Source organism: Crassostrea angulata, chromosome 10 (genome assembly GCF_025612915.1).
Source record: "Crassostrea angulata isolate pt1a10 chromosome 10, ASM2561291v2, whole genome shotgun sequence".
NCBI lineage: Eukaryota > Metazoa > Mollusca > Bivalvia > Ostreida > Ostreidae > Magallana > Magallana angulata.
In genome coordinates this window covers 27366617-27386155 of record NC_069120.1, presented here as the reverse complement: position 1 = coordinate 27386155, position 19539 = coordinate 27366617, and the positions used below count along the sequence as shown (strand labels likewise).

At 33.4% G+C, this 19539-nt stretch overlaps 1 protein-coding gene across 3 annotated transcripts; it reads left to right on the top strand.

The window, feature by feature from the left end:
• The first annotated feature begins 39 nt into the window (after positions 1-39).
• Positions 40-17432, top strand: LOC128165083 (cytohesin-1-like). Of its 3 annotated transcripts, XM_052829293.1 has the most exons (13): positions 40-199; positions 3975-4048; positions 6582-6646; positions 7180-7246; positions 9847-9965; positions 11086-11166; positions 11857-11969; positions 12273-12421; positions 12870-12981; positions 13407-13421; positions 14832-14908; positions 15810-15966; positions 16156-17432. In XM_052829293.1, the coding sequence occupies exons 1-13, from the start codon at positions 166-168 to the stop codon at positions 16296-16298; spliced, it is 1206 nt and encodes a 401-aa protein (XP_052685253.1). In that variant the 5' UTR covers positions 40-165; the 3' UTR covers positions 16299-17432. The 3 variants fall into 3 exon arrangements, with proteins under 3 accessions (XP_052685253.1, XP_052685254.1, XP_052685255.1); XM_052829294.1 differs by lacking the exon at positions 13407-13421; XM_052829295.1 differs by lacking the exons at positions 40-199; positions 3975-4048 and adding an exon at positions 5174-6011.
• The last annotated feature ends 2107 nt before the right edge of the window (positions 17433-19539 follow it).

The window sequence follows — 19539 nt, the reverse complement described above, 5'->3', positions numbered from 1 at the left end:
TTTCTTTTTTCGAAAAATATGCCGGAGAATTCCGGAAATAACCGAAGCAGTCGAGCGTGACAATGGCGCCGATGAGAGGAAGTTGATTTTCAGATTTGACGTAAAGCACCTGGGTCTTTTAAGATATATTTCTTTCCCACAGTTTTGTATATTAGCGAGATAATCATGGAGACCAACACAAATACGTTTGATCTGTCTGGTAAGTAGATAATTTTGCATGTTTTATTGTTAAAAATGAGTAACACCTCTTGGTTTACAAACTGACAAAAGGGGAGGATTGTAGCCTATCTGAAAAAATGAGAAAATGAGTCCAAAGTGATTGAACTAAAGGCTTACACCCTGCTTCAGAATGGTTAAAATCGTTCTTTTTTCATGCCCTTTGACTTATATCATTAATGTTCATCACCATCATAATTTTTATTCTTGAACACTGAACAATTTTAGAATCCTTGTAGTTGATAGTCAGATTGAAGTAAATAAGACATTCGATATAATTTAGGTACATGTAATATACCCATTTTTATAGGATGTACTCTTATAAACAAATATTTTTAAAAAAGTGAGCAATCATGTACATGCAGGGATCTAAGAGGATGGGGGGGGGGGGGGGATCTGGAATACAAATTAACATTACCATCCCTCCCCCCACTAAACAAATTACTCTCTGAGCGGTAACCCCCCTGGAAAAATATTTTTGATCTCCACATAAGGTATGATAAAATGATTTTAGCATATATCAATAAAACACTGTTTGTACGGTGGTTTCAGAGGAGCACTTCAACCCTATATATATTGTGTTGGCCAGTGTCATAGTAGGTGTATGGACTATAAAAACACTGGTTGTTTGTGACTTCAAGCATGAGTGTAAATGGTGTCATAAAATTTGTAGGAAACTATTTTACAGGGATGTACAATAAAAGGTTTTAATGTGCCCCTTTGTTTACCTAATCCTATTTATGTTTTTGGATATGATAACTTGAATAATCATGAAATGAAGAGGCCAATAAAGTGCAAGACAAAATCTAAAATGCTGGAAGAAGAAAATGAATGATAGTAATTATGTACATGTGTATTTTTTTTTTTGAGTATTTTATGTTTTATATGTGGACTGGTTTGCTCACTGATCTTATTCCACTTGTGTCTGTCCAGAATGACTGATAAATAAAAACGGAGTCTTGTTGTTAACCATACAGCATTGTTTGTTATAAATTATATTTGCACAACACAAAAATTATCTGAGTCCTTGAAGATATTAATCAAAAAATTGTTGTATGTGTCCATATAAAATTATACATGCATGTATTTGTAAATTCGTGATTTTCTAGGACAATTCATGACATAGTAATTAATAAAAAAAAAATTGTTTCAAAATGACAATCTATGTTAGGGTATAAAGAATGTAATTTTAGCATAGCAAAGGAAGAATGTGAAAAAAAAACTTTCAAATTAATTGATAAACTTTTAATTAAATTTGCCATTTCCTTGAAATGATCTCTGCAACATCCCCTTAAATACTTTCCTTCTGTCATCAGGATGTAACAGGGACATTGATTATTTTAATAAAATTCATACATTTTTGAGATTTTATGAAGCAAAACAGGTACTTATGATATTGAAGGTAATTCATATAATTGTACAGTTTATTTGAAACCATTTTACAGCGTGTATATAACATACATTGAAAACATATTTATATTAAATAGAAATAACTACTGTTAAAAGGTAAACTGGACAATTTTTTTTTTTTTTTGAATTGTTTTATTCTTAATACCGATACTCCTGTTTAAAAAAAAAAAAAATACCGGTAGTTATGGGTGATTTGGAGAATTTATATACCTGGTACATGTATTATCAAATTAGGGACGTATTATGAATTTTGATTATTGGTTATTGATTTATTGTGAATTTCTTTTATATCGCTCACTTTAAAAAAACTGCTGTTGATTTATGAAGCTTCTGAATGGGTGCCGGCTGCTATATTATGAATGCTTTTCATGTGCCGGTATATTGACTAGTTTTACTTTATAAGTTTATGGAAACTATATGAAAAGAAAGGACTATATGCAGAGTGATATGCAGTATTATGCAATTTTAAAAAATTTAAATTTAAAAAATTCAAGTTTTGAAAAAAGCTTTAAAAATGAGGTAGAAGATAGTTGAAATCATATTGAAAATAAGTGTGTAAAAGGTCATCAGCACAGTGACGTCATAATGTAGAAATGACATTGTGAAGATTTTCTTATTTTAATAAATGGATTTTTGGTAGCAAAATATGGGTGTTTTCAGATGGTTTTTTGATGGTTTTTTGATTGAAAAACATTGAGCGCAGGCTTGCCCAAGTACCATTTTTAAGTATGATGTGTATAATTATAAGAACAAAAACATATGTAAAAAAAAATTGTACTTGAACAGACCTGCACTTTATACATCTAATGCAAAATACATGAATAAAGGAAAAATAACAATACATGTATTTTCATTTGTTTGCAAAATTGTGGGAATTAGCTTATTTAGTTGACATCATAGATAAATAGCTAATGGATGGATAATGATGAATAATATCAAGATTAAAGTGATACGGCATTTGATTTTTTTAATTTATATACATGTACAACACTGTTTCAAAAATTAGTTAAAATTGGGGGCAGATATTTGACCATACCAAATATAGTCCTTTTCTGTTTTAAAGTCCATGTCAGCTGTAAAGGTTAAACTTACTGCAAACAAAGTTAATGGAGATAACTGTTAGGGTTTATATCATCATATGGGAAGAAATCAAAGTAGAAAAGTTTATTTTGAAAATTGTCACCCAGCTTTATTTACAGTTGTCAGAATACAAAATATATCGTGAATATATGTACTAGAATTTAATTTTATGAGATCTAAACAAATACTCTGGCTGTAACAATATTTGTTTTAATACTAACTTTAAAGTTAAGAGAGGTGTGTTTTAAAAATATATCTTATCAAGTTTTTAATGGTTAAAAGAAGCCTCAAGAATTAAAAAAGTTTAATATCTTATTAATATATATATGTAGTACATTGTATATACATACATGAGTAAACGCATGTACAGATCGATATAACAGCATATAAAAACAAATAAGACCATGTAATAGGTTTACTTCTCAGTAGCAAACAGATATAATCTTAAATTAATCAAAAATGTTGTGTGTGTATATAAATAGCTTTTGTATTCAAAAATAACTTTTATATGGAATGGACTGCAGACCCACATGGAGAACTTAAGCTTAAATTGAATAAGAATTCTGTCAGTAGCTGGGAACAATTCACAGGGGATTTGATTAGGGGGAGCAGAAACTCATAATATCACTGATAAAGATTGTAAGCCTCTTGTTTTGATGAATTCAACATATGCTAGGTTTCTCATGGATTGTTGAGGAAAACTTTGGGGGTTCATATATATGCCTGGCAGTTTTATTCTATCCACTCGGTGCAGAGTTTTTCCATGTCGCTTCTCAGTGCTCATCCCCCTAGCTGTCAGAAGAAACTGTGAAAAAGTGTTAGATTTCTAATAGATGAGGAGAGACTTCACATATCTAAGATATATGTACCCCACATTTGCAGATAATTAATGGAGATTTTCCTTCTAAGAAATTTATCACTGGAGCATAGTAGTGGTTCTAGCATTACATACGAAAATTAATGTATTTTCTGGGGTGCAATTTTCCTTATGACACCATATACATTGGATTAGCAATTTGTATTAGACATGCATCCCCTACTAGGAATTGAGTGGCAGACTTCATTAGAACTCTGATCAAGAAAGGGGGGAGGAAAACATCCAGTTTGTGTTTTGCGCGTGTTGGATACATGTGTTGATCATTGTTTGTGAGTGGGTTTGATGTTGGTGTGGAGTCTGTAGGAGGTTGGATGTTATAGGCCCTGATCCCCCCCTGGTCAGTGGAACCATGCAATTACCTCTAATTCTTCCTGGATGTTTGTTATTACAGATCTGACACTTGAAGAACAACAGCTTCTGGAAAGCATTCGAGAGAGGAAACAAAAGCTCATAAAAGAAATTCAGGTAGGTTTATAATTATTGCTTCAGTATTTTCTTTTACTATTGCTTTTAAGCATCTGTAAGTTGTGGAGTATGCTCTTCTGTTAATTCTGTTTTCATCTATGTTTAACTTATCAAACTCGTAGATAAAAATTGCATTGGATTTTGAAAAATATATATAGCAGTGTTTTTTTTTTTTAAATCTATCATTGTACCATGTTTAATTTATAGTTCTATCTTTTATCTTGGCCCCTTCCCCCTTCAATTATATTGGATTAAAAATCATCTTTAAGTACCAGGGTACATTGTTAGGTTAATTGTTAATCAACCTAAAAATGTGCTTTATTTTATAAATCTAGATTTTAGATTTATCATTTTTGTGAAAAATAATAATTGAATAAATATTTCATAGTTACTACTATAGGAAGTATGGAATTGTTGTCTACTTTTTTTTCTGTAATTGAATTTGCAAAATTTTATGAAATTCATCAGTTTGTGGTTTGAAGTGGCGACTACCAATCAGCACAATGCTTTGTGCTCTTCTCTGTGCTGGTTCAGCAGCTCTGCGGCTTTTTAAGATAATTAAAACAGATTAGAATAAATGGTGTGTGCGAGATTTTGAAGCGCCAGTATGCTGATTACGGTGGCTACAGAAGCTGACAGGCAATTCAATGAGACAAGGTCCAGATAAACCACAAGGTCACAGTGGCGCTGCTATCCTCAGATTCCTGACAAACAGAAGTTAATGATCCTAAAAAGAAAACAACCTAGCTGTCTTAAATTAAGAAAAAGTACATTGAAGTTTAGGAGGGTTTTTTTTCCAGGTTTTGTTCATGTGTGGGGGTTTTGTATGGTTTAGTTTTTGCTGATGTCTATAAAAAAGATTTATAAACATCTACTGGTAAATAACAACACCTTATTTTTGGAGGGGGTTGGGGGTGGGTTGGAGGTTAATTAATAGCTCTTTCCTAGGAGTCATTATTAAAAAAAATTGATTTTTTTTTTGTTAGTCTTCAGAAAAATTGAGAAAAAAATAGATTAATGTTGTTCATATACATGATATTTGAATGCCAGGCCATTTCACTTCCAATGCTTAAGCACTTTTGACTAGAATTTATAGAGATGCATGTAAACAGATTTCAAAGAAGAAATTAATTACTCATCTAAAGACTTGAAGATGCATGATGTATAATAACATGTGACTCATCTTGATGAAAAGAGACTTTTTCCTGCAATTAGAGATACAATTAGGTTTTTCCCCCGCTTGGGTCTCTTTCAGTGCCCACTGTGTTGTTGACATGCATGATGGTGCACAGGGCGAAGAATCGGAGTTATGGGTCAATAAGATTCGTCATCTCGTCCATTGTTTTGGGGTCACATCAGTATTGACAATTAATTGCCTGATCCGTTAATCACTGGCTAGGCTAGCTGTTATAGTTTCACCAATAACCATGCTATCTGGGAATTAGACTCTCTTTTTTAATGTGGAGAGATTATTTCCTGATCAATGCTGTGATAGTGAACATTACACTTATTTGATTTCCTATGTTAGTCTCTATTGATGGGATTCTGAGGGGACGAGAGTTGTCATAAGAATGCGAATGTCGTAGGATGTGCACTTGCTTGTGAATTAATTGTTTTATTTTGTTCAACTATATATTATATAGATGATGAAACAGATTTGAAGGATTTGTGATTTTGCTTTTGAATAATGTCTTAGATTTTGTTACAACATGTACGTTGTCATTTCAAATTGATATTTGATATATCATGACTATGATGGGAAACTGTGTCATGGATTTTATGGACTGAGGAAAGTAGTTGAGATATATTAAACAAAAAAAGTGCTGTCTTTCATCAACAATGTGAACATTGAAAAGCAGAAAATGTGAAAACAGGTTTATTTATTTAATTTCCAAAAATGATGCTTATGGACTCTGGTGTGGTTTGTGATGGGACTCTGTTACACTGGGGGAATTTACTCAAGGTATACACACACAGTAAAACATGCAAACCTAGAATGTCTGGAATTCTTTTTTCGTTTGGAAACAGTCAATTTAAGATATGTTTTATCTTTATGTTAATTTTACTCCTCAATATAAGATTAGCGGTGAGACATTTATGGTCACCCAGAATGCTTGGCTAGAAACCGTTTATTGTTTGAATTAGAGATCATTCCTGATTGAATTAACTTAGAAAAGTGAGAAAGAAAGAAACAGGATAGCTTTTATTTTTACAGGGAATAATTAACACAAAGAAGAGAAGAATTTTAGTAATTTGAAATAGAATGAAAACAACTCAAGCTTATAGGAAATGAAGACTTTGAATAATAGGATATGTAATGATCTGTAAAGTGTAAAGATAATGTATAACACTACAAAGTTAAAAATGTAATGTATGTGATTCTTTTCATGTGGAGGGGGGGGGGGGGGGGGGTATTGATAGTTATTTTAATTGATGAATTTTGTGTTTTGTTCTATCAGTCATTGTTTATATATAACATTTGAAATATTAGTTTCATTTTTTTTTATAATCATTTTTTATTTATTATTTGCAGGAACTTAAAGATGAAATAGCAGAAGTCTCCAATGAAATGGAGACCATTGAGGTCTCAGATGAAAGGTAAATACCCTAATGTCAGAGAGAGAGAGAGAGAGAGAGAGAGGAGAGAGAGAGAGCTCTAAATATATCTATGCCCTAACACTTCTAATCAAGGGACTTGCAGAATAAAAGAGTCTTTTGTTTAAGAACTATGACAATTTAATCTTTGCTTGAAATCTCATTGTATGCGAGCACAAATGCTTTCTGTTTCTGATTTAAAACACTCTGGAATCGCACAAAGATGTGATACTCAAGGTTGTATTGCTTGATTGTAATCAAACAATGACATCATCCTCACCATCTGTCTACTACACAGGGAAAGCTGACATGCCATGTTTGCAGAGTTCCTGCTCTCAAACAAACTCACTATTAGACAAGATTCATTTGTATTGTGTATTGTAACTGGAAATGGCTAATGCATTAAGATTAATATAAATTGCCGACAGTAGTAGCCATGATACATTCTTTGGACCTAGATGATAAAAGATGATAAAAAGGATCAGAATAGTTACTTATGGTTCTAATATTTTCTTTTCTTTTTTTTTCATTTTTAGCAAAAACAATCCGAAGAATAAGCAAATGTCCATTGGGAAGAAGAAATTCAATATGGATCCAAAGAAGGTACAGACAGAAATACATTTTGGAATGAAAATGAAATGACTCTGCTACATGCTGTTTTTCCAACCAAATTTCTTTCACCCCTCCCCCCCTTTTCCCCTTCATTCTCAGCTGGTCAGTTTTGAGTGTTTGATTACAGAGACCATCCGTCAGACTTTGTTTACATTTACAGTTTATGTTGGGACTTGTCGGAATTATGATTCTTTGACAGAGTCCCTGTAAATAGTAAGCTGTGTACAGTAAACAGTCTCCCACTGTCTACATAAACAATAAACACACTGTTGATAAACAGGGGGTCTGACAAATGTTAGGAAGGCAAGGGATTTTTTGAAACTTGCATCAGATTTAGTTGCTTCTCTCTCAGCCTGATTCTAAGCTAGGATGTAACCAACCTGTATTGGATGTCATTGAAAGCTATCAGTTTCAAGTAAAAAAAAAATACTATTGTAAAAATTGAACCAAAAAGTAAACTTCAAATGAGATGCAATTTGATTAGATTCATTTCAGACTGATTATTTCACCATAAGGGTTACATCTAAGATTGAGCAGCCATGCTTCTGGTTCAATCTTGAATGAACTGGCCAGTTGTTCTATAAATATGCATTAAAGATATGATACGTACCGATACTTAGTTAGGGTACTATAAATGTATTATGTTTTGCGTGTACGATATTTGGCGGAAATTAGTTTTTGAACAAGTTGGCATGGATTTGAATTAGCGTTTTCACGAATGTGACTATTCTTATACATTTAAGCATGGCATTTAGCGATGTAATTGATTTAGCGGAAGTATCGTTCCGCCAAAAGCGCTAAAGAGAATACACAGCCAAATGTAGTACATTTACAGTATTATCTTTATGCCAGTAGTTAAAATGATGAGAGTAAATAGAGATGGAGATGAAATATGAAGGAAAACATGAATGGTATTGATAAAAGTGAAGGTATAAATTATTGCAGTATAGACTTGATCTGGAACAAATTATTTCCTTGAACATTCACTGCGGGTCAGTTGCTGATACTGTTCGATATGCTAATAAGGAAATGGGCTGTCTATTTCATCCAACACTTGAATTTCAGAGTAAATATAAATGTGAAGTTCTGACAAGGGTCAACTTTATTTTAAGGCATTGTAAAATTGTAATTATCTTCTTTTTGAACCTCTGCCAGATAAATTATAGGCATGCGTAAGACTAACAGGGGCTACCCAAATGCAAAAACGGATATCAATGCTGTAACACAAAAAGAATTAATTATTTTGCTCGGCAAAATCTTGGTGAAATATCTCTAAGCAGTAAACGTTTTCAAGAATTACAATATATTGTAACAAGAAACAGTTTTCCATTTCTTGAACCGTATTTAGGTATTGTGTTGATAGATCCACTCTTAAATATCATTACCAATCTGCTTCTTGTCTTGTTAAAACTCTTTTGCCAAGGAATCTCTCTCTCTCTCTCTCTCTCTCTCTCTCCCTCTCTCTCGTTTAGCTTACATTTAGCTTTATTGCATTTTTTAAACACAAGGAAGAAAGTACAATGTATAAAAGTAAGTTGTTTTTATTTGGATAATATACTAGGTAAAACATACACATATGTTAATTCACACCTTCCTGGTATGGTGTTTTAAACATTGGACATTATTTTTGCTTCCTACATATACATGTACTTGAAAATGGAAGTAAAAGATTGGTTTGTTTTTTAAAACCTGAATTACATAATGTTAATGCTCTTGCCTCAAGAGGAGATCTCTTGGATTCAAAGGGCTCTTCTCAATGAGAATATATGTGGGAGAACACTTGAGTTGTGTATTTTCCACCATGAATGCAGACTCTAAGTCCTGCATCTGTTTATTTAACCTTCATGTTCTTATTTTTTAAAGTGTGTATTCTTAATATTGGAAAAATTTATAGTTGCGTATCATTGACTAAATCTTAACTGTGAAAGTCCGAGTTTATTACACATGTATATATACCGGATACTAATACTTTATTATGAAAACTGTTTATATTTTCTTTACGACATTCAAAGTATTATCTATTACCTTTGCACCAGGATGCAGCCAGTAACTAAATTCATAACAGCACGTAAATGTTTGGGAACGCCCAGTATATATTGTCAGTCAAGTCAAGTTATTCAGTGAATTACAACCTTATCTTTACAGAGGTTTTTTTACGCAGTTACATTTTATGAGTACTACAAGAAAAATACTGTGTACAGGTTTATTTTCACCCCATGTTATTTTCACCGTTTTTCACTTGCAAACAGTTTTGCTCCTTCGCCCAGACAAATTGTGTTTAATGAGAGATAATTTGAGACAATGGAATTCGCCCTCAGACAACAAGGGCGAAAGGGGTGAAAATAAAACAGGGGCGAATATTTCCCTGTATACAGTACACATTAATTCAAACCATTATTACTTGAGAGCCCAGGTTCCCAATGTTCAAAGTTGTGTTACCTAGAAAACAATGTTTTGTAAGGTTCATGTAGTTTATCAAATCTTTGCTATTTAGAGCAAAACTCAATTTGGACCACTTCATTATGATTAAAGTATCTATTAAAATGATAAAATGACAACTTGTTGAAATGTTCTTGTTATATATCTTGTAGGGCATTGAATACTTGATTGACCACCAGCTCCTTGTCAACGACCAAGAGGAGGTGGCCAAGTTCTTGTACCAGGGCGAGGGACTGAACAAGACGGCCATAGGGGACTATCTAGGGGAGAGGTATGCAACTAAGTATCAGCTATGAAATGTGAATTGTATTGTTGATTTTGCTTCTTGTCAGATAACCAGATAACCCCCCCCCCCCCCCCCCCCCCATACACACACACACACACACACACATGCACACAAAGAAAAAACAACCCTGAAACACAAGAGTTGACTTCAATGTCAAAGATTAGACGCATGCTCTATTACCCGTTACATGGCCACATGCTGCAAATTTGCAAATTTAACAAAATGTGCTCTACAGTACATTGTGTATTAACCACATGCATATATAGAAGCAATGTAAACACAGAGCTCTAGTTGAGCCATGGTGATTACAAGGCAAGTCAGTTGGTGGCCAGGTGCACTGCTATAGTGGTCACAATAAAATACATATTAATGGTAAACCAAACACAGATCGGCCTCTATGACCTTTAACCTTCGGTGATTGTCACAATCTTCACAAAGGTGTGAGTGTATTGACAGAAACAGGCTACGGCAATAAAATGTTGCGAGTCCCCATGCATGCTTTAATTGACCACTGACATCAGGTATTGGTCACCTTGTCACTGATATGGACATGCATGACATCATTCGTTGACTCGATCATGCATGTTTACTGGTGTCCTGTAATGTGTGACTGGTTCAAGCGACAGTGCAAACGATTGATTGATTGATTGATTGGGGAAGTAAAGAGTGATTTTTAAAGGGTTTTTTTTTTTTTTACCATTAGTCATTTGTTTGCAATTAATCATGCCTTATTGCATGTATTCTGTTTATTACATAAAATGTACACTTTTAATGGACCAAAAATGAATCGAGGATGAAGACAACAAGATTCTCATGTCTTCTTTGTGAACATAATAAGGAAATAATTAAGCAGTGCATGACACTTAAAATGTTATTTTGAATTTTTACATATTTTATTTTTAAAAAACTCCCAGTCTGCTTAACAAATAGAACGAGATTTTAAGATCAGAGAAAATTCAGATTCATATACAAGTTCTTGTCAACTTTTTGTATACCGGTAGTAAAGAAAACCATACAAAATTTTAATTAGTTAATAGGATTTTTTATCAATACATGTAATCAATTCAAATCAAGTACAACTTGAGCTGGTATTTTTTTCTTACAGGAATGACTTTAACATCGCTGTCCTAAAGTCATTTGTGAATCTGCACGAGTTCTCTGACATGATTTTGGTCCAGGCATTAAGGTAGGTTCATTGAGGTTGCTGTATACATGCCGACACAAAGAGTCAGTTACTGTACCAGTACATCAACTAAACGAAGGCTTAGAAAAGCACAAAAAAGACAGACTTGCATCATATCAAGACTTTATGCGAGATCTTTGCTTTGGATCTGGCAGAAACAATATAAAATAAAAAAAATTTAAAAAGGCATGGCAGTCTGATCATGAGTCAGATGTAATGATTTTATCACATGGAACTTACAACATGTGGAAGGATAGTTATCTTTTATGTTCCTCCATTCTGTCTGTGTTAGATAATACAGGGCAAGTGAAATGTTTTCAAGATAAGGTTAATTTTGATCTTGGTTGTTGTGAATAGATTAACACTGAATGCATACATTCCTGTACATTAGGCGATTAGCTGTACTGCTTTTGAATAGATAATGCAGGTATAAAAAATATGCTTTTTAAGGCTTTGACAGTAAGAAAAGATCCTCAGGGCCTCCCTTTGAACTACCCGTACCAAATTTTCTCTCTTGTATTGCATAGTAAAAATATTAAAAACTTCTTATATTAAAATAATTCATAGTAAGAATAAGGAATTGACTTTAAAGGATGAAATCTCATGTTCAAATTTTTCTTTGATATATTGCTATTTCATACTACATGTACTCTATTTGTTCACAATCTGAGGTATCTTGCTGTCGTTTTCCAGGCAGTTTTTATGGAGCTTCCGTTTGCCAGGAGAAGCTCAGAAGATAGACAGAATGATGGAATGCTTCGCCGAGAGATACTGCGAGCTCAACCCGGGAGTTTTTACCAGTACAGGTATTTTATCCATGCTTTTCTGCCTCAGAAACATTGAGAACTTTAAAGCTTACTTTGTTTCTGCTAAAGCTGCAACATGAAAGAGATCTTTGGACAGCTTGTTTCAGTTGGAAACATTAGTGTTTACTCTGCGATTTTATCATAGCTATAATAAAGTGAGTGAATTCGCTGACAGTTGGCAATGACATTTTATATCGAAATGCAACAAATTAATGAGTTCTTTGTTGCATAAAATTTGTTTGATGTTTTAATTGCTGATTCATAACATCTACATAGATCCGATTACCTTCTGTTTTGTTGCAGACACCTGTTACGTGTTGTCGTTTGCCATCATCATGTTGAACACTAGTCTCCACAACCCCAGTGTGAAGGATAAGCCCACTGTGGAGAGGTTCATATCCATGAACCGTGGGATCAACGACGGTGGTGACCTGCCACCTGAACTTCTAACGGTGAGTCACCTCCTACGCCTTATTAGTTTTTTTCAACTTTTTAGTTGGAGGAGGTGGGTGTCTATCGGCCATGCTTGTGATGTAAGAACTGTTTCTTGAATTGAGAGAGAGCGGGGAGAGAGTATGTAAATCAGAAACACACTTTTATAGTTAGTGTTAATGGATTTGATTGGATTATGGATTGGACTGTCTTCCATAGATATCTTGTATTTCTATTTTTATACATGAAGATGTTTAACTTTGGGGTTTCAAAATCTTCAGCTTGTTATAACTTGGAATTGATTGCTGAAAGGTTTATTTCCAAAGTAATAAGAATTATTATGATAAAATTTGAAAGGTTTTATAAACTTTTTGGGGGGAAGACTTAAATTTATGTGTTTTATCATCTGGTGTGTATGTCAATTAGGTATAAGAAATGTTTAATACTATGAATGTCTATAATTTGTAGAGTTTGTACGATAGCATTAAGAAAGAGCCGTTCAAGATTCCTGAGGATGACGGCAATGACTTGATGCACACATTCTTCAACCCAGACAAAGAGGGCTGGCTGTGTAAACAAGGTATAATTCTCCCTTCCTTTAAAAAGGGGTCAGGGTCACTCTTAGGATTCTGGGAAGAGTCACATGGCTCTTATTTTCAGGCCTCTCTTAGACTTTTACCCTAATGAACCTTTCAATTGCATGTTAGAATGATGAATATATATATATATTATACTAATAAAAATCAAATTAAAAGCTCAATTCTTGCATTGAAAGTTAGAAAAGAAACTTCAAGATATGTCTGTGCTTGCTAAAAGTATATTATAACTGAATCGTTCTTATACCATTGAAAATGTATCGGTTCATTTTTTGGTTCTTTTTTATTCTTTGTACATGTATGAAATTTTTGTGGTTAACAATGTCTCCAGGATAAAGTCTTCCGTTTGTTATATGGACTCACTGTGATGTGTTTGTGTATATCTCTTTTACCCCGTTTACTTGCACAGGGGCCAAAAAACTCAGTAAGTTTGGTGTATTCTGCCATGTTCATGTTGACTCTTTGTTTTATATTTCATATCAAAAAGACATTCTTTCCTGGTCAAATGTGGCAAAAGCTTTTTGGTGCTTGGAAATTTTTTTTTTTATGTATGTATATATACTTATATACACACACACACACCTTGGGGTGAACTACGTAGATGAGATGAAATTTGGCTTCTGAAATTTGGAAAGATGGGGGAATTGAGTGTTTTGTAGATATTTTTGATAGTGTTTAGAAAATCATGTTTAGAGTAAAATAAATAGCATGGAGAAACTATTTCTAGGTGGTAGAAATTCCTGTTGATTTCTTTTGCTCCAAATTCATGGTGCCTTTGACCAGTTGTTGCACAAAGTAACTCCATTCGAAGCATGTGTATTCCTGCTAATCAGCATTAACAGATCATTCCGCAGTACTAGTGATATCAAAAATATCTATAACTGATAAAATCTGATAAAATATGTCTAAACTTGTACATGATTTTAAATAACTAGTCTAATGAGGGAAAGGGGGATATTAAACTATTAGCATAATGTAATTTGCTACCGCCTTAATATTGCTATATACTTTATAGAATAGTGCTGAGATTGACCCACAATGCAAGAAATTTACAGAACTTAATACTAGCTGATTCTGTAGATTTCCTAATCATGAACCTCTATATTAATGAATGTACACGTATATCTATAATATTGAAATGTATTCAAGCCTTCTTACATGTTCTTTGTAACCTTGGCATTACATTTGTATACATACACTTCAGTTATGGAGCTGTTATTATGATAAGCTTTATAAATATAATACTTGGGATAGGATGTAGTGTAACTGTTGAGTGCTATTAGTGATGGTGGTGGCAGAAAAAAAAATGTAGTTCTGTAACATAAAAAAATCATCACTAGATCTTAGAATATTCAGAGCATATCAAACGGATATGTAGAGTGAAGATTTTTTTTTAATATTTTAATTGTATATATATATTTATATTCTATTTTATCCAAGCACCTAATGGTTTTGTCTTTAAATGTTGAGAGTGAATTGCTAGTAAAGCTATTGTGAACTTTGATAAATCTGTGTTTCACAAGAAAGAATGTCTCCATTGTTAATATTTTTCATTGAATGTGCATGGATTTTTCAATTTTTAGTGGGTAAATATTTGTGAGTGATAACTTTATGTTTTGCTAATTATCCTGCATTACATCACATTCTTAATTTTTGAAGAAAAAAAAATGTAGAGAGATGAAATCTGTTGTGCAATTAAAAAAACAACTTAGAAATGGAAGAGTTAGAGTACACTGTACATGTAGATTTCTTATCAGTGGTATTTCTTGCGTAGATTACAGAAAATTTAGCATTCTTCTTTATGGAGAATTAAATGTTTACTAATACTTTCCAGGTGGAAGAATAAAGAATTGGAAGAGGAGGTGGTTCATCCTTAACGACAACTGCTTGTACTACTTCCAGTTCACAACGGTACGTAACATTGCACTTTATTAATTTTTTGTGTGTGTGTTTTTTCTATAAAGATACCGGTATTAATTTAGATGTAATTTTTGCTGAATAAATGGATGACTTGTATATGGATTTTCAATTTGAAAAAATCAAAGGTCGCCAAATTTACGGACATATCTTGTATGATAAGTACTGTGAAATTGTTTGCATAGTACTGTTTGGCATGAGGGTAAAATTTTCTACAGCTTAGTGAAAGCACAGTTTTGTGGACTCTTGTTTCCTTGAATATCATGATTGTGTGTCATTATCATAATTCAGTGGAGATGTTTTGTTGGTGAGGGGTTTAATATTAAGTTATCATTCAGACATTGAATTTGATTTATTCCATTGTGTCGTCTGTTTTTGTTTGATTGTAGGGGGTAAGTTTTACTCTACACAAATTTCTGGTTTAAGTGTTAAGTATGCCTCTTATTTATTGTTTTGTTTTGAAGTATGTCATATATATGTTGAACAAGGAAGTACTAGTACCATACACTAAAAAAATTTTATTTTTGAAAAATTAAAATGAATATTTGCGTACTGCTGCTCAGGTACTTGAGCCGTTGGCTTTTAAGCAAACTGAAGTACATGCATCATGGATCTTGATAATGTTGGGCATCATAAAATGTATTTGAGGGTTTTTTTTCATATGCCTTACACAAACATTTTTATATGGAAGGGCTTGAGTAATATGAATGCTTTAAATTCTTAACTGTTTTTGATTGAAACCAATTTTTGAAAACTTTCTAAATCTTGTAATTCATTAATCCAAATGCTCCATGGGTCTGGGCCGGTGCTTTTGGTTTGGAATGAAGGTGCCTGGATTATCAAGGCTACTCTGTATTTAAGAAATGATCTTTCATACATCTTGTTTCTCTTGCAGGATAAGGAGCCCAAGGGGATCATTCCATTGGAGAATATCTCAATCCGAGAGGTTCCCGTGGACAAGGCTAACAAGCCATTCAGCTTCGAGCTGTTTGCCACGGGGCAAGACATTATTAAAGCCTGCAAGGTTGACAAGGAGGGGAAGGTTGTAGAGGGTAAGGAGAATTCACAAGACGAAAAATTTCATTATGCGAAAAAAATTATAGGGAAAATGTGTATTTTTTTTTGCAAGTTGTGCTTGGGTTAAATTTTGCTCAGTTTCAATTTGGCTCCATTCGCCTTCATTTAAAATTATGTTGATTAAAATACTGCTATTAGAAATAGAATGTGATTTCATTTTTCAGGCAAACACAATGTTTATCGAATGTCCGCATCCACAACAGAAGAAAAGGAGGAATGGATAAGATGCATCAAGCAGAGTATAAGCGAGAATCCGTTTTACGACATGTTGGCAGCTAGAAGAAAGAAAGCGGCTCATGTCAAGTGAAGAGCCCATTTTCTCAGATAACTAAACAAAATACAAAAAAAATCAAGAGAAATAACAGGACCCGGCATAAGAGTTGTGAACTGACATATTTCTGTATGTACTGTTCAAAAGGACCTCCTTGTAATCACTCCCCACCATTGTGTACATACAAACTGGACCATACTCAGATCTTGCGTTTTATTTGCATTACATGTATTTTTGTAAACTAGTAATATTTGGTTATCTTTCACTTTAATTCTTCTAATGTTTGTAACTAGGAAAGGAAAAAAGAAATTGTATTCCATAGAAATTATTTAATCATATTATTGGTTAATCTTTTGCTTTAATCCTTTTAATGCTTTTTACTAAGAAGAGAAAAAAAGAGATCATTAAACCAAAATTATTTAGTAATTCTTCATTTTCTCCTTTTCTTTCAGTAAATATGTTTTCTTGTAAGTATTTTATGGGGGGGGGGTTGATTTTTTCTCAATGTACATGTGTTTTTCCATGAAATTATTTTGAAATTGGATTTGTATTGGTTATTTTTTAACTGCTCTATACTTTTAAGCACAGTTGAAGTTATCCTGGGTATGCATATTTTTTTCTCACATATTTATTGAAATATTCAACCATAAACAATGCTCATATTGAGAAGCAACTTAAAATTACATGTATAACATCACTGAAATATTGATTGTGCCATGATGATATTTCTTGAATAGATGGGAAAAGTTATTATTTATGGGGGGGTTTTTTCCGGGCCGGGGGGGGGGGGGGGGTTCTGAAGACAAAAAAAGAAAATCCTTTTCAGAGTAAAAATCTTTTAGAGATAATTTAAATACATGTATTTATTCAGGTTAATTACCTTTTAATAAAAAGGTGTCTAATATTCCTGTGTTCAGTCAGGGTTGATACATGTATGTACATTTATCTTGATTTATTTGCCTTACAAATATAATGATATTAATCTGTGATATTTCTTATGTGAACTGGTCCTCTCGTTGGACAATGTACTAGTCATGTAATCACAGCATTACTCCGCTTTATAATGTAAATATTCAGTTTTGTTTTAATATTCATGAATTTTCATTGTCATTGAATGTATCTGTGTATTGGAAATAGAAATAATTGATTAATAAACAAGATTGAAAGTTATTTTTTTATACTTTTTATTGGGCCCTCGCTCTGCGAGTGCCCTATAGTGATCAGTCTGTTCATCCGTCTGTATGTGTGAGATTGTTTGTCCAGAGCATGTCTTCTCTTAGCTTGGCCAAATCTGGGTCATACTTCACCCACAGTGTCTTTGGGTAAAGGATGTGCAGTGACCTTAACCATGTTTCTAGGTCTAAAGTTAAGGTCATAGCAGTATTATAAACAAAATCCTTCTCCAGGCCATAACTCTCCCTTTGATCCAATTTGGCTCATACTTCACTCAGAGTGTCCAGGGTCAAAGGTTGTGCGCTGACTTTTAATGAAGTTCGTAGGTCAAGGTCATATTGGGTCATGCAAAAATTCTTTTTTCAGAGTATTTCCACTAATCCCTATTTGGCTCATTCTTCACAAACAGAGCTTTTGAATAAATGTTGTGTTGTGACCTTGAACCAAATTTTAAAGTTAAATGGGAAGGATATAGCATATTTTGTCAGGAGCATATTCTCTCTTCCTTTGCTGCAATCTAGCTTAAACTTCAACCACATGGTGCCTTTCATCAAAGGGTATGCAGTAACCTTAAATGATGTTTGTAGGTCAAGGTCATATTGGATCACACAAAAATCCTTTTTAAGAGCATGCATATACATGTGTATACTCTCCACTTAGCCCTATTTGACTAATATTTTACTTAAATTAGCTTTTTGGTTAATGGTGTTCTGTGACCTTGAACCAAGTTAATTTGAAGGTAATAGCAGTACTCTTCTTAGGCCTAAGAAAAAGATTGTGTGTTTAGGGTAACATTGATGAAAAAATTAGGTAGGTAGGGATTTTTTTGTCGTATTTTTTTGCATGATGGCACAAATATAAAATCCTAAGAATGTTTGTGTCATATCTAAAAACGGGTTTTAATGGAAATAATATGAAAATCACAATTGAATAAAAACAGATATCTAAAAATGGTAGGATTGGGGTAGTTTTGTAGGTTAGGATGGGCTACCCTAAACACACAATTTTTTTTTTAGGCCTAATCAGTTTTAGACTAGGTTATTTCCCATTTGCTTAATCTTGCTCAGATTGAAAAAAAAAATGCCAGTATGTAAGGGGTAATGCGATTGAATTTGCAGTTCTCTGCCAGCTAAAAATTTTCTTAGTTATAGGTCAAGGTCAAAGCAAACTTCTCTGAAATTCTTTTCATGCTATTGTCCATTACATCTGCATTTAAGTGGGGCCTTTTGAGACAGTCACCATCTCAATGTTCTAGTCTCACACCTGCATTTCATTATTGCTTTTTTTTATATATATACTGTAAAAGACTTATCCTTGCAAGAGTACTGTTTAGTGTCAGTCTCTGTGAGACTAATAATCAAATTTGTACATAGAAGGCCCATAAGCTAAATTGCTTACCAATGCAATTTAATTAGCAGTACTGTAACAATACCCAAATGTGATCCAGTCAGAGAGATAACTAGCTTTGATAAAGCAATAGAGTGAAAAGTATGTCTAAATTCATACAAATTCCTCCAAGATATTATTTGAAGAAGATATGCGCATTTTGACTTTCATTTGTAGCTCACCGAGACGAAGTCGGGGGACCCTGGCATCTGCAAAACTGGTTAAAGATTTTGGAGCAAATCCTCTACTGGTCCTATCTTCACCAGACTTGCATGGATGGTGCATCTGGATGCACTCATAGACTTAAAAGACTTGGCAATGCATGGATGCTAAATCTGAGCCATGAATTTCAGATGCTGGAGGTGGTTAATTTTTTTCCAAGCAGATTAAAGTTTTTGGAGAGGTGCCCTTTGATAGCCATATATAAGTTACTACTGGTCTTTCCTTCACCAAACTTGCATGGATGGTGTGTCTTATGATACTGATGCACCAGACAGGCTTGAGTGTTGAATCTGAGCTAAAGGTTTCGGATGTTGGAGCAGGTTACTTATACTTATTGATACTTATGCACTTGATAGGCTTGAATTAATGCTGAATATTAGCCAAAGGTTTTGGATGCTGGAAAAGGATAAGGTTTTCGGAATTTATAACTGGTTAAAGTTATTGGAGTAGGTGCCCTTTGATGACCATATCATAGTTTCTACTGGTCTTACTTCAC